Source organism: Lingula anatina, chromosome 2 (assembly GCF_051362555.1).
Source record: "Lingula anatina isolate TDL-2025a chromosome 2, LinAna3.0, whole genome shotgun sequence".
Classification (NCBI taxonomy): domain Eukaryota; kingdom Metazoa; phylum Brachiopoda; class Lingulata; order Lingulida; family Lingulidae; genus Lingula; species Lingula anatina.
Window position 1 is genome coordinate 4,367,948 of NC_141768.1, and position 12,426 is coordinate 4,380,373.

The following is a 12,426-nucleotide window of genomic DNA, read 5'->3' on the forward strand; positions in this document are numbered from 1 at the left end:
ACACACACAGATTCTACACATCAAAAAGAATAGCGTATAGATAAATAAATCTTTTCAATGTATGTAGAGTAAGGATTTCCTATCCTAATAAATCTATTCGTAGCATTTAGAGTAAGGACTTTTTTTCCACACCAAGAACAGTATCAGTGACTCCTCAACTTTTATTGAACTCATTCCAGGAGGGAGGGCAGTGCTACTGTAAGGACTATGTAGGTGGCAGGCAGTGCAGTGAGTGTAAGGCAGGGTATTTTAATCTCCAGCCCAGCAGTGACGTAGGCTGTGAGGCATGTGACTGCCACACAGATGGAACTGTGGGTGGAAGCATTAGTTGCCATGCCACAACTGGGCAGTGTAACTGCAAGGCTAATGTTAGAAGTAAGTTATAATTGTGACTTAATTATTACAAAAGTTTGTTTTTTTCTTCATTGCTTCAATATTTCAATGTCAAATACCTCTTCTTCAGGAGCTAAGTAATTGAGTTTAGAAAGAATTTAGTAAAAGAGTGCCGCTTGTTTTTGATTTGATCACTTGATTGTATTAGGTTTTTATACAAGTTTATCTTTAAGTGCTTGTTTTGCTTCAGTTTTTTTTTCAAGGGGTTATTTTGCAAATTAATTCATATTGTCTAGAAAATATACAAACATTATTTAAAAAATTAAGCAATGCACTGATATGATTTTGAAAATGGATATTGGTTAAGTTACATGCATATTATTAAAAAAAGGTTACTCAAAAATAAATATAATTCATAAATATTCCCTCTCTTTTTAGACTTGAAATGTGATGCCTGTAACTTTGGCTTCTTCAACCTGACTTCTACAAACCCTGATGGATGCAGCCCATGTAACTGTGACCCTCTGGGCTCCAATGACCAGTACTGTGACCCCACCACTGGCCAGTGCAGGTGCAAGGACAATGTGGTGGGAAAGCAGTGTGACCGCTGTAGTGACGGCTATTATGATTTTGAGGGAGGCTGCAAGCCTTGTGGGTGTGACGTCCAGGGAACGGTGCCCAATACCATGTGTGACAAGGTCACTGGTCAGTGTGTTTGCAAGGCCAATGTGGAAGGGCGCAGCTGTGACCAGTGTAAAGAAGGGTTCTTTGACTTTGGAAGAGATGTATCTGTGGGCTGCTCCAGTTGTGACTGTAATCTTGCTGGCACTCTGAACAGCTCCAGCTTGTGTGACAAGGCCAGTGGCAACTGTGAGTGTAAGAGCAATGTTCAGGGCAGGACTTGTAACCAGTGTCGTGGAAACACGTGGAACCTGAACCTGACCAATCCTGATGGGTGTGAGTCATGTGATTGTGATGTCACGGGCACACAGGAAGGCAATGAGAAACCGCCCAATGAACTGACATGTGACCAAAACTCGGGGCAGTGCACCTGTCTATCACAGCGGAGGGGGAGAAGGTGTGAGGAATGTGAATCTGGTAATGAAACCCTTTCTTATTTACTGAACAAGAGAAAAATTACATATGATCAGTGTGCAAGATGTTTTTTTATTTGGAGCAAATTTTTAAAATATAGAATCAAAAAATGGTTATAAATAGTGCATATGCCATTGTCCATTAATAAAAAGATTGTATTTTACATCATATTAAGAATTTTCTTTTTTTCATTATACAGTTATTTTTTCCTAATTAATCAATTTGTCTTAAAGTTTTTAGGTAGAAGTAATGTGACCAAATCTCTTAATGAGATAAGTTAATCTTTTTCATGTTTTTTCGAAAATATATGACATTTCTAATGCCTCGGTATTATCAAATGAAACAAATTACCACATGGGTGGTCGGTACAAGAACAACATGCTTTGTGTTCAATGTCTTCAACTGCATATAACTCTGTTACAGTTCAAGGACAATAATATTCCTCTGTATCTTGTGTCCTAGGTTGGTACATCAACAACGTCCCTGGTGGTGGCTGCCTGAACTGTGACTGCCATCGGCAAGGTGCTATCACTGGAACTGTGTGTAATTCTGTCACTGGGCAGTGCCAGTGTAAAGCACAGGGGTCAGGGGTCACAGGAAGGAGGTGTGACACCTGTCAAGACAAGTACTATAATTTTGACCCTGGAAGAGGAGAGTAAGTTTATTGTTGGGTTGATTTATTGGTTAAACAGACTGCCACATTTTAATTTTTTTTTCGTTTTGGTATTGCCAGGTGAAGCACATCACCACTTATAAAAACTAAATGCACTGAGTTAGATAAAGTAATGTATTTCATTAATTTGAGTCTTCTTCTTTTATTCAATCTCAATGGCATCTAATATTCTGATAGTCTGTTACTATTGTTATGACCCATGCTAAAAACAAGTATAAAAAGCCAATCAGTAACATTGAACAACATCCATTGTTCCCCCCTGCCCCTCCCCCCCAAAAAAAAAAAATGTTTTATGAGTTAATGTTGATTTTTAACATTTTAAAGTTAAGTGAGGTGTTTAAAAAATTAAGTAACAACTGTAAAAGTTGAATTCAATAGTAACACATTCTGTGATAATTTCAGATGTGAGCCATGTCGCTGTAACCCAGCTGGTAGTTTGAATGACACATGTCATGCTATGACAGGGCAGTGTGAATGTAAAGAGTTTGTCACCTCCCTCAAGTGTGATCAGTGTAAGCCAGACTCCAGTGTACTAGAGGCCGAAAACCCTTATGGCTGCAGTAAAAGTAAGTAACCTCAGAAGACTGTGTGTGTGTGTGTGTGTGTGTGTGTGTGTGTGTGTGTGTGTGTGTGTGTGTGTGTGTGTGTGTGTGTGTGTGTGTGTGTGTGTGTGTGTGTGTGTGTGTGTGCTTGGATGTGTGTGTTTTTCTAGTGTAATAAAGCTTCAAAACCTTAAACAATTAAAAAAAAATGGGGTTTACTTACTTACTTACTTACTTACTTACTTACTTACTGCATAGAAAAGATCATGTTCATCCATGTATGTGTAAGTGCATATGTTGTCCCATTGTGTTAAGGCTGAAGGCTGCCATTGATCTAAAAACTTTGATAAAATAGTGTTTTTTCTTAATAAGTAATATAACTCAAGGACAATGGTATTTGTGTTTTTTAAAGCAGGATTAACATGTATGTCTCTCTCTTTCCCCCCCAGCACCTCAGCAGCAGCCACCGCCAACCTATATGGTACTGAATGCCACGTCTCTTCGTATCATGTGGGGTCCACCCGACTATCCCAATGGGGTCATCCTCACCTACTTCCTGTTTAGAGATGGGCAGCAAGCTGCAGCCCTGGACCCAAATGGTAGGTCTTGGGAGAATGGGCAGTAATGTCAGAGTGTTTGTTTTTATTTAAAAAGTAGATTTTAATTAGATGATCATAATTGAGTCTTGACTACGTGTTGATAATAATAATAATGAAGGCGCCAGAATGAGTTAATAACTGCTCCATTTTTCTGCTAGAAGCATAGAGTTTTGATAAGATATTGATCAATTGTAAAGGGCCGTGAATCATTGATGCTTTCAAAAAGACAAAATCATTCCAGATACCTGCATGAAAAGGCAGATATGTTGCATGATATATTTATTTGATTAGTCATAAATAGATTAAAGACAGTAATTATTAAACTGCATATAGATGTATGAAGCATTCAACTAATGCAATCATTTATGCTTTGTTATTTCTTGCAGTAACCCAAGGTAAAGATTATTGTTCACACTTTGTAACAAAGTCCATGTGCACTAAGAGTAGCATAATATTCATTGTGTTTACCCTGTTTACCCCCTTGTCACCAAGACAGCTGTGTGATTGGAAAATCTGAGACTCTGAATACCAATAATATATTTTTCATTTAATGACATTCTGACAATTTCAAGCATACTTTCATTTATGTTGATCAGTCAAAACACTATTTGAATTATTGTATGACATGAATTTCAAACATAAAGAAGTTGAGGCAAAGATTTTTCATCAGAATTATGATTTTCCAATGACCCTGTCTTATAACTTGATTGCCTATTAATATTTGATGCCACCACCTTGTAATTGGATGCACTGCTATGTATAACACACCTCTTTATCCAGCCACGTCCTGATTCATGCTAGTATTCTAGATACTCATTCACAATGTAATTTTGTAATATGCTAAGCTCTCATCATTTCTCAAGTTCTATTGTTAAAAATGTATAATCATGAAATTTTGTCAGGAAGTTGTCTTGATCTACCCAGGCTTTGAAGGTTCTGGGAGCATATCCTTTCTGTAATACTTTAGTCCACTATGTGCTACATATACCATGCATGTTATAAGTCTAGCATAGCAGTTCTGTGGTATCTTACATATCGCTTCAGTGTCTTTTGTGGCTTTCAGGTTAGAGGCATAATGTTATGAACACTTAAACTCAGAATCCTGCATATAACATAGATTTAAAAGCATATTTTCTATTGAAAACCCCCTCCTTTTCCTTACAATTATTTTATGTTTGATGTTGTATAATTTGAAATATATATATGCGTATATTACTTTTTTTTTTCTACATGTATGGCTACTGACAAGTTTTTATGTAAGAACTAGTTAAAGTATTCTTCTGCAAAATAAATAAACTGTATCAGGGTTGAATATCCTCAAAGAATAGTTTGTACTTGCCTTTATAATATTTTTTTAATAGTGAGGATATTTGCTTAATTGTATTGCCTCTTTAGCAAACACAAACTGCCTCCATTCACAACAAAACTTGAGACTACCCGAGTCAGATATAACACAAGTGCTTTGTGTTTTCATATATATAATAATTATATATATCACATAAACATATAAATACATTATCCTTTCCAGTGCTGGAGTACAATGACACAGGCCTGGTTCCCTTCACTGACTATGCATACTATGTCCAGGCAGTGAACAGACATGGTCTGGTACAGAGCCCAGAGGCTGTTTTCAGGACACCTGAAGGTAAAGTATGGACTTATATGTCAGGTACCATAATCCCCAACACCAGATCTAAGACACACCTGCTTCTGTATTTGCAAATTTTCATAGCTGATTGTAAAAGAAAAACATTTTGGGACATTTCTATCAACCAATTATATTCTGATAAAAATACACTTTTGTTAATTAAATTTTGACTTTCTTCCATGGCCATTATTGTTTTAATGAACTGTTTATAAAGAGATTTTCTTTTGTTTCTTTTGAAGGTCCACCACAGGGCAGATTTGACCTCATGGTCAGTAATGTCCTGGTAAACACAGCTGACATGAGGTGGACGCGGCCAACTGACCCTAATGGCCTTGTTCTCCTCTTTACCCTGACCTCAGTGACCCCCTCTAACCCTGATGTACCTCTGGTACACTTCAACAGTAAGTTGGTGGGGAAATGTGAACTTCTCTTTGGTAGAATTGATAGATTGCCATTTACACTAGAAATTCACTTATGTAGGTCAACCCAGCAAGTCATTGCCAAATACAAGTTTCACACACCCTGGGTTTCATAATCTTTAAAAAAAACTGAAATAAGACTCAGCACATGCACATGATGGTATAGAGGACAATCACTCTCTCTGTAGATGACTGTTGGAATAAAAGAAAAAAGTCAAGTTGAAATATGAAAGAAAATAATATAATTTTTTGTGAAATCAGTTTTTCAGACTTCCCTTTTCTTTACAGAAACAGAGGAATTTGAGACCCAGCTGACGGACCTTATCCCATACACAAACTATACCTTCACCATCACAGCTTGTAACCTGGGCGGCTGCCTGAGTGCCGCCCCAGTGTGGGCAGTGACCAGGCAGGCCGCACCCACTGGACAAGGGTCACCTAATGTCACAGCCATCAGCAGCACTGCGTTCTATGTGGAATGGAAACCACCTGCTTTGGCTAATGGTAAAACTGTTTTCTCTTTTGGTAGATAAGAAGATATACACATGACACAAAATTTGCAATTACAGTATTTCCTTTTTGAACCTGTCTTTTTTGTATGTGAATCTAGAAATAGATTTAAGAGAAAATGTAGATGTAGAATTTTGCCTTTTTCTTTTTGGTCTTATTATCTTTGAAGAGTCCATGATGTAAAGATTACTGTAACTACCAAAATCTAAGACTTTTGAATAATTGTCAAGAGTACCACTGTTTTTGGGACAATTAAATTTTAAGCAGTTCAGAATTTTAAATTGTAAATCACCTTACGATAACAGACACAACACTGTTTTCAGGTATCATCATCTTCTATGAGCTGTGGATGCAAGGTATCCTGCAACCTGATGGATCTCGTAACCCTCCCCTCAGCCGAATCTTCCACCCTGCAGGCCAGTACAACCCTCGGCCCACTGTCACCCCCCAGGAAAATGCTCTGGTCCCCCCTAGCACCAACTTCACGGTGACGGGACTTGAGCCTTACACGGAGTACGAGTTCCTGGTGCTGTCACAAAATGATATTGGGAAGGCCTCCAGTCCGTGGGTTGTGGCAAGGACTCTGGAAGCAGGTAGGGAGGAAAAATAGTGCAAAATTTCTTTAGCTTCATAGGCTTGTTTCTCTAAAAGATAGAAAGGGCTTAGCTTAGACTGCTTAACTTGGATAGCCAACTACATAGAATTGACTTTTCAATATACCTGAATGAAGTAAATGTAGTAAATTTATTGTGCTTGCTGTTGGCACCAACTTTCTGAGGATAAGTTACATGAACAAACACAATCAGAATTATGGTAAATTATGGCGACTTATAACATATATGATAGACAGGTTCAGATCAATAATACAAATATGTTTCTTTCTGGACTTGTAATGTCTGTCAGTAGATGGTTACTATGAGTTTGTGCTGACAAATTTTCCTCTTCTGCACTTCACTTAGTTTCTCACCAGTTGCAACAATCATCAGTTAAATGACATTTAAGAATTGTTTCATTCCAGTGCCCCTCTCCATGCCTCCTCCAGTGATATCTCCTGTCTCCAGCAGTCAGCTGAATATCACATGGACTTCCCCTGAGGAGAGACAAGCCAGGGGGATTATTGTCCAATACAGGATATATGAGAGAAAAGTGACCAATTTGACACAAAATCCCTTTGCTCCTCCATACTATCAAGAGGTATGTATGTTTGTATGTGAACAGTATAAAGTTGGGTGGCAAAAATTATTAAGAAATTTAAAACTACTTACTTATTCGAAATAGTATGGTTTTTCAAAAATTATTTACTTAAAAGACTGATCATGTTTATATGAAAAAAAAAACAGAAAAATCTTCATTGCAAATTAATTACATTTGCAAAGCATATATACTGAAGCATTTTTCCTAGCTATAGTAGTAGTAGTATAGTGCTTATCTGAACAATGTGTATGTACATTTTTTTTCTAGTTAGTACATACTGCCCCAGGAACTTCCGAGTTCTTTCTCCATGGTGGTTTAGCACCGTACTCGTACCATGAGTACATGGTGGAGGCCTGTAATAGTGTGGGATGTGTGAACAGCACTAGTGTCAGAGAGAAAACACTCGCAGCACGTAAGTCAGCAGTGTCATCTTGATATTTTACTTTCTCGATCATGTACTGGCAGATTCATGGGGTACAGGGGTACAGGGGGCACTTTTTCCTTTACTCCCCTCATCTTTGAGCTTAAAAAAAATGCATCATTGCACAGTGGTAATAGTTTACCTTAACTGTTGATTTTGCCATAAAAATGATATACTTTTGCTTAAAAAATTTGATACCTAATCCCTATTGAAAGCTATTCATTACCTACAACTTATGATCTTTTCCAGCACCACGTGGCCAAGGCAAGCCAAGTGTGATTGGCTACAATATGTCCACCATGGAAGTGAAATGGTCACCCCCACAGGAATTCAATGGACCTGCACCTCATTACCTGGTAGAAAGGACCAGCACTGCCTTCAGTTACCCTCCACTCAGAGTGGAATATGGCACACGTTTTCCAGGGGGAGGCTATTACAAGTTCCCTCCAGAAACTCTGAAGCAAGGTGTTGGCTTCACAGGTGGGGCAGAATGCTTGGCTTGGACAAACAAGACAGAAATATTCTTTACTGAAATCTAGACATATGTAAATACTCTCTGGTAAAATTTTGAAACATCATGGATATGCAAAGTCACTAAATTAAAATCAGCATGCAAACATTAAAATAATTTCATTATTTAAAGGAATTGGGCAGAATTCACATGTTTGTTTCACCATCTCAAAAAGTCTGATCTCAGAGTTTTGAATAGGTTGATTTTTTGTTGCATCTCCACAATTGTTTTGATGCTTTGATGCTGCATGTGTTTTAAATGTAGACAGTTAGAGGTATTTTCAGTAAATTTTATGAACTCAAATCACTCATCAATATGTTTTCTCTGATATTTCAGGTGTTGACTTGTGGTTTAAGACATCAAACCTTCATGGTCTGTTGATGTTTGCTGCCTCTGAAGGTCAGCAGGAGGAGTTTATAGCTCTACAACTCAGAAATGGAAGACCCTGGTTTTTGTTTGATCCACAAGGTAGGATTTTTACCCTTTATATTTTCCAGCCATGCATTGCTTTCAACTTTTTAATGCTAGATTTTTAAAGTAGGCAGATTGCTTTGATATGTTTTTTAAGACTATTTTTATTAAAAAGAACAATAGCAGTTATACTTTTTAGATTTATGTACTTGAATGTTTTTGATATTCTTTTAAGGAAATGTGGTGCTATAATAGATGAAAAAAGTTTTACATGACTATTTAATGACCATCATATGATAATAAGGTTGAACCAGTGAAGCCATGGTTCTGAATTTTGCTGGGTGCCAAACTCTTTATTTCTAACTCTGCAGTTACAGGAAATACTTCTTAAAATATCATGGATAGAGTAAATTCATAATTATATAATTATAGCCCCAGAATTATTGCGTGGCACAGGTAAACAACACAACTGTTCAGATTATATATGTGTGAATATATATCCTAGTTGTAGTTGAAAGAGTTCTGATCTGGGCAGGAGGAGAAAACTCACTAATGCATCACCTTATTCCTGACGTCATGTATAATACCCAGCTTCCCACATGAGCTTATGACACACCTAATATATAATTTCAAACAAAATCAGACTCACAAAGTTTCACTTTTTACTATCCCATCTGGCAACTGCCCAATTATACAAAATACCTAGAACTGACACAATTAACCCCAGTTTTACACATGAATTGTTGAAGGAGATAAACGTTTGATTTCATATATCAAAAGAAATAGGTTGGTTAACTACAGTCACATGAATTTTTATCATTCTCACAAACTTGTTATTTGTAGAGAACTTTAGTATGTTGCACAGTGTAGAACAACTATTATTTTACCTTGAAATCAACACATGCTGCAAACACAGTCACCACATTTCTTTTACACCAAACACAACGTGCTGCACTCTGTTTCATCAAACACGAAGGGTGACCCTCAATCGCACTTGATACAATTCACTGTGCTGTGGTACCTTATGCACCATATGTTGTCACATCTAATACCATGACCAACACATGCAAACACATTCATTTCACATTGTTGGTAGTAATCACCTTGATCTTAGATATTTTAGTAACCTAACTGGAAATGCCCAGATCAGAGCTCCTTTTTCATATCTCCAGGATTTATTAGAGAATGAAAGAATGGGTTCATTGAAGAATAGATCCTTTTCAACTCTTTTAATATTTGAAGAAGTGATGTATATATTTTAGGGACATCGCTTAAGACACCTAGTTCCAATGTCACTCACTGCCTTGAATAAGAAGGCATACTAATTAAAGCAACAGTTTTCACTTTTCTGATTGCATTTTAATAAGAACTGCATTGGTATGTTTAGACTTGAACCTTTTTATATTTGCATCATGGTTTCAGACGTTGGTATGTCTTGAATCGGCATGCAGTAGTAGACATGTGTTCACCAACTTAAAGACTTATAAATATACAAAGAGTCCATTTAGATTTAAATCCCTAAAGTTATAAACAGATGGTATACATGTATGCCAAGAAGAGTTCATTTTACCCAGTAGTTAAACAAGATGGTGAACATATTGAGAATATATATATCTTACCCTGTACAGAATCACTATAAATGCAATGTAGATATTCACAAAGAGACACACAATTGTCGGTAACCTGTCAAATGACTGCATTCCATTCACAAGTACATGTAGCAGGCATGCTAATGTTTCACAGATACACCCTGTGGTTCAGAGCCATCTTCAGTGATGGCCTAAGTGTTATGTTATAGAGAGGTGAGTCACAGTTATACCCTGCATCTTAGGGTGCACAGATATTATCCTGTCAAAGAAATATGCATATGCAAATGATTGGGTTCAATTGTTATTAGATAGAATGCATGAATTAGCTGCCACTCACTCATCAGTGATTATATAAAGAAATCATTTATATTAATCACACTACCTAGAAATAATTATGTTATTGAATGTATGTATTTAGTATTTCACTTTCAGTGATGAAATTGTGTTCACATTTTCACCTGCAGCAACCGTAGTGATATCCTTCACAGCAGAAGCAGCAGCAACAGTAGCAGTAACACTGCAAAACAACAGCAGCAACAACCATAAACAATACTGCACCTTGATGTAACATTGTTACATATTTTACATGTACAACCATGTTGTTGATGTCTCTTTTATTTCCGTGATAGGCTGCGTGGCTTACTTGTCACCAAATGAAACCATTGACGGCAACCGAACGTACACAGATGGTGAATGGCACCACATGATCGTAAGGCGCAGAGGCCTTAGTGGATCTATCGTAATAGATGGCATGTTTGCAGGTTAGACAGTAGGAGTGCAGTGAAGGCTTTGGTAGAACTCCTGTTGGCTAGCATATCTGAGTTGTAGGAGTGCAGTGAATACTATTTAGATCCCCGTTGTTGACTATGACCTCTGATACATACTAATATGATTTGTGAGACTAACCTCTATCAAGAGTGACTAGAGTATTGATAGTCCAGCTGTGGTTCCTCTCTGTATTATCTTTATCCAATGTTCTCTTAATACTTTCTCAGTTAATAACTTGTCTGTAATTTTTCTACTATTACATTGTTTTAGTTTAATTTAAAAGTAGGCGTCTACAATATGACACTACTATCTTATCTTTGTATCTTTTCTACAACTAAAATAGTACCTGTACTTTTTTCCTTTAACAGTTTTTCTTTATAAAATATTTCTGTTATTTCCCCTACATTCCCAGTGGTATACCATAGTGTTACCTTAACCCTATGTTTCCTTGCTTCCAGGTGGAGAACCTCTATCAAATGGTACCCAGACTGTTTCTTCTATATCTGTGAACAAGCTCATCTTGCTTCTTACCAGATAGGAGATTGGAAAATATTGCAGCACTTGCCTATTTTGTTAAGTTTCTTCAAAAAAAGAAAAAAATTAATAGATAAAAAAATTCTTTGTCACAGAGTTTCTTAACTGGTGAAAGAGATGAGCTTGGTCAACTGAAGATGTCACCCCATATAATCACTAATCATTTAATCAATCAATCTATTGAGCTATCACTAATCCCTTCATCCCATCATAATCCACCTCAGGTTGCTCTGCTATAGTCACTACCACAGATGACGAGGGTTTGCCGTATCATGATGGTTTATGGCACCATTTAATAGCCAGGCGAAATGGCAAATATGGAAGCATAGAACTAGATGGGAAATGGACAGGTTGGACAGATATTATGGGATAGATATAAGCATTATGGGATGGAAAAATTAGGGCATTGTTTTTTAAGCCAAATTTCTGTAGATATGTCCCGTTTTGCATGTGACAGCGGGAGGGTCACGCTTTAGTTGTTTATGACACATTTTAAATGTATATTTTAAATGTATGCCATTGTTTTATTTGCTTGATTTATGCACAGGCTGTTCTTTTTATGAAAATTGATTCTTTCTGAAATATTTGGCACTTCTTTGAACAGCTATATGTTGCTCTAGGTATAGTCAAAAAACAAAAGGACAAAAAAAGAAAAAAAATTAAAGGCAGAAGGAAGGAAAAATAATTGTTATTTTTTAGAGCAATCTCATCTGAGACATGCCACAATTTTGATAAACTATACATTGATCCAGTTATAGTCAAATGATAAAAAAAGAGAAAAATTAAAAATGTAAAAATGTAAAATGACAATAAATGTCAATGTTATTTGTATAGAGATCATTACAGTTCGTAAGACAATTATGTGAATGTCCAATGGAAAAAATTGTCAACAGGTCTTGGCTGTTTTTTATAATTATTAAACAGTCTCTTCTGATTCATCTAAAATTATTCATTTCTCCCTCACCATCTGAGTGCTAATATCTCATATAAACTGAAATATTTTTAAACTATTTCATATTCTTTCACCACATCTTATTTATTCAATATATGCCTGCACAGTCCAATACAAACCATATCATCTTTTTATCACATCTTTGCTTAAATCACAAAACTGCTTCATACAGAACTAGAATCCCATCTGGTTCTATGGCTTTGATCAAGGCAACATATACCAATTAG

At 36.6% G+C, this 12,426-nt stretch overlaps 1 protein-coding gene across 4 annotated transcripts in view; it reads left to right on the forward strand.

Annotated features, from left to right (window-relative positions):
* The window catches only part of LOC106180807 (usherin-like), a 58,095-nt gene that overhangs the window by 13,512 nt on the left and 32,157 nt on the right, over window positions 1–12,426 (forward strand). For 3 of the 4 annotated variants that reach the window (XM_087003085.1, XM_087003087.1, XM_087003086.1), the window contains exons 11-25: window positions 180–375; window positions 772–1,431; window positions 1,891–2,083; window positions 2,504–2,667; window positions 3,093–3,242; window positions 4,771–4,887; window positions 5,130–5,291; window positions 5,598–5,813; window positions 6,143–6,412; window positions 6,838–7,013; window positions 7,281–7,425; window positions 7,684–7,914; window positions 8,282–8,413; window positions 10,575–10,706; window positions 11,172–11,192. In XM_087003085.1, the coding sequence (XP_086859211.1) occupies window positions 180–375; window positions 772–1,431; window positions 1,891–2,083; window positions 2,504–2,667; window positions 3,093–3,242; window positions 4,771–4,887; window positions 5,130–5,291; window positions 5,598–5,813; window positions 6,143–6,412; window positions 6,838–7,013; window positions 7,281–7,425; window positions 7,684–7,914; window positions 8,282–8,413; window positions 10,575–10,706; window positions 11,172–11,192 (2,965 nt within the window). The remainder of the gene's footprint in view (window positions 1–179; window positions 376–771; window positions 1,432–1,890; window positions 2,084–2,503; window positions 2,668–3,092; window positions 3,243–4,770; window positions 4,888–5,129; window positions 5,292–5,597; window positions 5,814–6,142; window positions 6,413–6,837; window positions 7,014–7,280; window positions 7,426–7,683; window positions 7,915–8,281; window positions 8,414–10,574; window positions 10,707–11,171; window positions 11,193–12,426) is intronic. The other variant, XM_087003088.1, reaches the window with a different exon arrangement.